Source organism: Motacilla alba, chromosome 5, assembly GCF_015832195.1.
Source record: "Motacilla alba alba isolate MOTALB_02 chromosome 5, Motacilla_alba_V1.0_pri, whole genome shotgun sequence".
Taxonomy (NCBI): domain Eukaryota; kingdom Metazoa; phylum Chordata; class Aves; order Passeriformes; family Motacillidae; genus Motacilla; species Motacilla alba.
In genome coordinates this window covers 45829621-45836104 of record NC_052020.1, presented here as the reverse complement: position 1 = coordinate 45836104, position 6484 = coordinate 45829621, and the positions used below count along the sequence as shown (strand labels likewise).

The window sequence follows — 6484 nt, the reverse complement described above, 5'->3', positions numbered from 1 at the left end:
CTTTAAATGACGAAAGCTGGGACAGTTCACAACCATTTGTTGTTACCAACACTGCTTCAGTGTCAGTAATCCCATGGGATAGAATTCAATGTTTCTTCACTTGGTCTTGTCAGGAGCTGAACTTCAACAGGATTTCATGCAAAAGTTTATTTACATAATGTTATACTGAATGCAAATGTTTATTCATTTCTAATCATACTTTAATTTCTAATAATTAATTTTAATCATTATTTTTGTATTCAGTTAATTTCTTTGTAACCACAGGATACTCTGAAATGTCTACAACTTTTCTCTATTATCCATAAAGTGGCAAAATATGTAAGTGGCAAATTACAAATATGACAGGGGGCAATGGCTCAGCCAACCTTTGCACAGACCTGCAATGCTGCCCTTATTTTCATTAGCTCAGATAAAATTTTCTCCTTCTCTCCTCACACTTCCACAAAATATCCCCCACCATAAGAACACAGTGTTAGAGGGGGCTACAGGAAGTGGAGCTCTCACTACTGTAACACTGCAGTTTTGTTTTGAATCTTCCCTCTCTACTGTAGCTGTTTTCCTCACCACAAGTATTTTTAAATCCAAGTTGCTATGAGAGTTACTTCCTCTTGCAGTTATGAGGTTAGTAAAACAAGAACAGCAGTGCAATCATATCTCATTGCAATTTCATGCTTTCTTTGTAAAAGCCAGATCACCTCTTATTATATAATATCACTTAATTTTCCATTATAAAATTACAAAATTCCATTTTCCATCATAAAATTACAGAAAAGAAAGGTGAACCAAGTGGATGATATCCTCTTCTTGTTACACAGAGATGTTGTAAGGATAAGAATGAAAGGCTGTGTGTGGTCAAGACCCCAGAGATGAAAAGTCCTATTTTTCTGATCTTTTACACCTTGAGAGAGCTTCAAAAATAAGGAAATGACATGAGAGCAACTCTTCATGTAGAAATCATTCGGGGCGGTCACTGCTGTGCTTCCTTCAGCAGCTTTTCGATCATCAGCGAATGGGTGCTGTAGAAGGGCAGCCCATCCACTTCCATCTCCAGGCTGGCAGTTTTGCCACTGCGGACCCCGAGCTGCACAAGTGTTTTCAGAAGCTTTTCTTCCTTGAAAAACAAAGAAACAGAGTGTAATTAAAATTCTGAATCAGACAAGGGCAGTCATCAAGGTCTTTGTTTTAATTCTGGGAGAGACTGACCATATCCTTCATATTTATTTTGCCATCAACTTGCAAGTACTATCTTGTCCCAAAGAATATGTTTAGCAGCTGGGGCTCAGGGAGTGTCAGATGATTTATAAGTTTGACTGCTACTTAACCACTGAATATTATTTTTCTCAACACTGCCTCCAAAAGAACATTAGAGTCAATTCAGAAACATCATTTTTTGCTTGGTTTCAAGTTCCTATATTGCACACATCAGAACCAGAGGAACCTCCACCCAAAGTATCTCAAAAATCCATCTGTGGTTTCCCCAGCCAGGCAGCTGGCTGCAGCTGCATTTTTATAGAAAAAGACAGAAGGGAAGGAGAGTGCACCAGGAAAAAAGGTTACAAGAGAGCACCTGAATGGGCTGCACACTCACTTTCCTTTCCTGCAGCTTCTCTGATCTCTCTGTGCCTTTGGCCCTCTCTTCCCTTTTCATTATTGGCGTTATGAGAATTCTGGTTGCTTATGGGAGGAGTGGGGAGAAAACAACCATGGACAATGTGCTTCCTTGGCATGCTCTGAACTAGCATATGCTTTGTTTAGAACTACAGTTATTTTCTTGCTTAACTACTATAAGCAGATAAAAAAATGTGTTCCAAGTTGAGCTGTAAAAGTACACAGAGGGAACAAAATCCTTTTTTTTGTGAGCTATGGGCCAGTTAGCATTGTGAGATGAAAAGATGGAATAAAATGAGCTCTGAAAAAAACACAGGGAACAGTGAAATTTGAAGATCTGGTCTCAAGTGAATGTATGTCCGGCATAAACTGCTCTACTTTTCATTTGCCATGAAATGTACACAGTAAAACATCCTAATTTTTAATATTTACTATAGTGAGAATTTATTCCTTGAATTCTGTTAATAAAAGTCTAAGAAACCTAAAAACCTAGTCACTTTTTAGCTTTTCCTGTGCCAGCCCTGTGATAGGTTATCTAAGACCTTGAAACACTCACCTATCTATCTTTTTCTCTTTTTACTTGGAATGCCCTTCCTGGGCTTTGTCTACTGTGCCATTTCCATTTCCATGCAAATTGCTGCTGCACCAATCCTACCAGTGTCCTTGACAAAGAGTTCTCTGGGTTTTAACATTTCATATTTCACACTACCACACAAAAACCTAGCAGAAGTTCTTTATCTCCTGGACACACATGAATGATGAAAAAAAAACCTGTTAAAATATCTAATTTTCTCTTATCAAATGTCAGCATTTTTTCTAGGAACACTTCTAAACCACAAAGAATACAGTAGCTGTGGATCTGAATTGAGACACAATATGGTTGTCTTTTACCTAATGGTAAAATGGCCAAAATAGAATTATTTCTGAATGAAGCAAAGCATGCCCTGCATGATCAATTCAGTTTAATTTTGTAACCTGCTCTCCGAATGCACTTTCTGAAGATCTGTCTTTTATTTCCTGGTAAATCATCTTAATTCTTAGCTGCAACAAAATTAAATGAGGATCTGGTTTTCTACTAAAGGAAAATATGCATAGTTACGTGGTGTCAGCAGTGACACAGCCATTCAAGGAAACTATCTGGATACACTAGTAGCATAAAATTCGCTACTTTATAATTAATAAAATTATAAATGCACATCAGTTAATATAATATGAATGATCCTATACATAAATGCAAATATATACAACTGATCTTTCTGCACAACAGAGGTTTCTCTGAGCACTGAGTGTATCTAAATGCAAAAGGGCAAAGGAGATCTCTCCTGTCACAAAAGAGACACCTAAATTGGATAAACAAAATGTAATCTCTAATATAAATAGTTTGTGCTATGTATTTACATATTAGAGCTCTCTGATCTGCTTATATGAGGTAAAAAAATGTGCTTGCCTAATACTACATAACTATGCCTAATAAACCATAGCCTGCCATCAGTTGCTACAGTTTCCATTTGTAATAAGCAAATACAAAATATAGCACGCTTCTTTAGCTGTCCAGTGCTGCAATTGGACCACAGCTTTCTCTTTTAGTAAATAATTATGTTGGGAGTGGGGTGACTGGAAAAAATAATCATATTAATAGAAAAAGATCTTGTTAGTTTGTTCTTTATTTAAGGGGGAAAGCTTCCTTACGAATGACAAAGCTAGTAAAGCACACTAAAAATATGTCACAGCTTTATAGATTTATAATATAATTCATATTCTTATAGTTCATAACTTAAGAAATATTATACAGCTAATATGTTGCCATTAATAAAGAGTTCAGTAAAAGAAGAAATGCTTGATATATTAACCTGTTTGTGAGATGCAATGAAATGCAGAGTCGACTGCAGGATGTTTAGCAGTAGCTACATGTGGATATGTATGAATGAATTAGTTCATTACAGTCACTTTGGTGTAAAAGTACTATGAACATCTGAAAAACCAAGCCAATACTATAATCAAATTATTAGGTAAGCAAAGGTAAAGGTAAAGAGATTTTTTAGGTCCAGTTGTTTCCTGCTCCTGCAGTTCTCAGCACAGAACAAATGCTTTGCAGCATCTCTCACTAAATTATGTGGAAAGGCTCATCCATGAACTCAGAGCAATCTTAGTTTGCTGTTCAGTGGGAAGGGAGAGCTCTGCAGTTCTGGGGTTTGGCAGTGCAATCCTGACACTGCTCGAACACCAGCCTGAAGGGAAATAATGTTGGTGGTTCAAGGGAAGTCTTCACTTAGTAATTATGACCTACAGCATTCATGGAAGTGCCATTTTTTGAAGAAAAATAAAACACATTATAAGAAAGCTGTCTGGTGCTAAGGGACTCCTTCAAATGTCCTCTTTCCAATTACAATCACAAATGTAAACACCGAGATGGATCTGTGTGGTGTTGCTCTTTATCTCACTAGGGTAATTATTACAGCACTAAATGAAGCTGAATTTTGCAGAAAGTAGCCATATAAACATAAATGGTCTGATTTTTTTATACTAATGGACTATGTGAATACTAATGTATTCCATCTTCTGCACTGTTCATTGTTGTGTGATTTATAATTAAAGATATCATATTTTCTTGTCAGACATTTTGTCATTTTCTCTCCTCCACAAAACTGTTTCCATTAATTTTATCTCAACAGATTTTAGTATTGCACTTTCAGTAGCCCATTATTGGATCATTAATATTCCCAGCTGTATAGCTTAGTAAAACAAAAACAAGGTTTTCCTGTACACAATATAACATTTAATTACAGTATCTCATTACCAGGAATTTTGATCACAGTCATTTTAGGATGCATTAATTTAAAGGTCAAAAATCAGTAGATGCAACTGGAAAAAAAACATTGAAAACTGAAAAATAATTAATCTGTTTTATAAAAAAAGACTGTGCTGAAAAGGGCCATATAAACTTTGTTAAGCTATATGGCTATGCCAAGTGTTGGGATCAGTTTCAGTTTTATGACCTTTAGATGAAAAACTAAGACAGCAAGAATTAAAAAAAATAATTAGTGAGATCTACTCTAAAATACTTAAAAGGTGCTTTGTTGGAATTTCATGCAGAATGTCCCATCATCTCAGGAGAAAAACTTCTTTGTTTTGGGCAGTAGCTACGGTAGCTGGGTTGCATTTTGCTTAGCATTCTTGGACGTCACACACTTAATGGGTTTGTCCAAATCTCTGCTAATAAAGCTGAATCTTGAAATCTTGAAGCTCCTAATTTATTGCAAAACTGTGGAACAAATCTTATTTGATCATTAGGGGTGTGTGTGTGTGTATAGATTTTTTTTTAAACTGCTGTCAAGTTAAAAATAGAGGCACGTGCTTTGCAGGATGAGCACAGATCAGAGTCATTTCTCACCCCTCTCAGTTATTTTATTTTTTCTCAGTCTGAAACCTTTGCATTCCGAGAATATCACACTGTACAGAGCTGCATTAGTCAAAACACATTTAAAAATATTCATGTACAAGTTTTTCTCCAACTTTAATTTAGAAACATTCAAAACTAATTGTAGAAAGGTTCCAGCAAACTAGAAAAGGGGGAAGATCAGAAGTTAGGTACAAAGATCAGAAGTATGGAGTGGCTACTGCATACGAACTGTGACTTTTGATTTTGGAAGCAGACATCTACAGGACACTACAACAGAGGGTTATAAAATCATGAATGATACTAAGGAAGCAAACAGGGAATTTTAATCACTGTGTCTCAATCTAAGGATTTCTTGCATTGCCCATAAAATTGTAGCACTGTCTTCTGCTTGAAGCTACGAGACATGAGCACATTTGTACTGGAAGATTTTTATTTGCAATCTGTCTCGAATCCTTTGTGGAAAACAGTCTAAGCGCAGCGTGGCTGCTCCTGCACAAGGAATCCCCAGAAGCGCCCAAAGACCTTGTGAAGGTGAGGTATTGACCCGGGCAGGGCAGGATTCAGCAGCTGCTGGCCACTTCCATCTCCCTGGCAAGAGCAAGCCCCAGCCCTGTCCCCAGGAGTTACCTTGGGCACGGAGGGGAGCGCCGGCAGCCAGAGCCCCCGGCCCGGTGCGCGTGGGAGGCCGACGGCTCTGCGCAGGTAGCGCTCGTGGATGTCACAGCGGCGCAGCACGTGCAGGGCACAGGCGATGGCGTAGCCACCCCAGTTAGAGACCCCTGCAAAGAGCGGCACCGTGAAACCGAGCTGCACAAACTGGCTGCTTAGTGCCCGGAGTGTGCCACAGACAGCTGGTTAGAACGGAGAAACCTGAGCCCAAGGACAATTGAGACCGTCCAGTTCATAAGGTGGTCCGTGCTGAACGCCTCTCTCTCACTGTGAATTTTATTTCATGCTGGTGTAAAACAGAACTTTAACTATAACATTCAACTTTTGTGGAACATCAAGAACATTAAGAACATACACTTGTCCTTGAGTGATTATTGAAAGAACTTATCTCTTTCTAAAGGGGCAACATGACTAATTTATGCCTGACAGGGGCACACTCCAAACAGAAGTTTATCAATTATACTGAAAATTTGTATGTGCACAGACATTTTAATTCCCACACAGATCACATCTGCAGTCTTCCTTATTAATACTTGTTTTTGAGTAACCTGGTCTAGAGAAAGGTTTCCTGCCCATGGCAGGGGTAGTAGGAACTGGATAATCTTCAAGGTCCCTTCCAACCCAAACCATTCTAGAATTCTATGGTTCTATGATTTTATATAATGTGTGATTTTTCAAAAAAACTCAGGAGTTGCCCAACTATTTCCAATTAAGTGCACTTTGTTCATGGAACATTCTCAATTTTCAGTCAGTTCTTCTGAAGCAACATGCTCTTAACTCTTCAGAAGATGTCCAGAATAGAGAGAT

At 38.0% G+C, this 6484-nt stretch overlaps 1 protein-coding gene across 8 annotated transcripts in view; it reads right to left on the bottom strand.

Annotated features, from left to right (window-relative positions):
* Window positions 1–138: 138 nt before the first annotated feature.
* The window catches only part of DGLUCY (D-glutamate cyclase), a 47584-nt gene continuing 41238 nt past the window's right edge, over window positions 139–6484 (bottom strand). For 6 of the 8 annotated variants that reach the window (XM_038138155.1, XM_038138156.1, XM_038138157.1 and 3 more), the window contains one exon: window positions 183–1111. In XM_038138155.1, the coding sequence (XP_037994083.1) occupies window positions 735–1111 (377 nt within the window). In that variant the 3' untranslated portion in view covers window positions 183–734. Of the gene's footprint in view, window positions 1112–5635; window positions 5788–6484 lie in introns of all 8 variants that reach the window. The other 2 variants (XM_038138160.1, XM_038138154.1) reach the window with 2 other exon arrangements.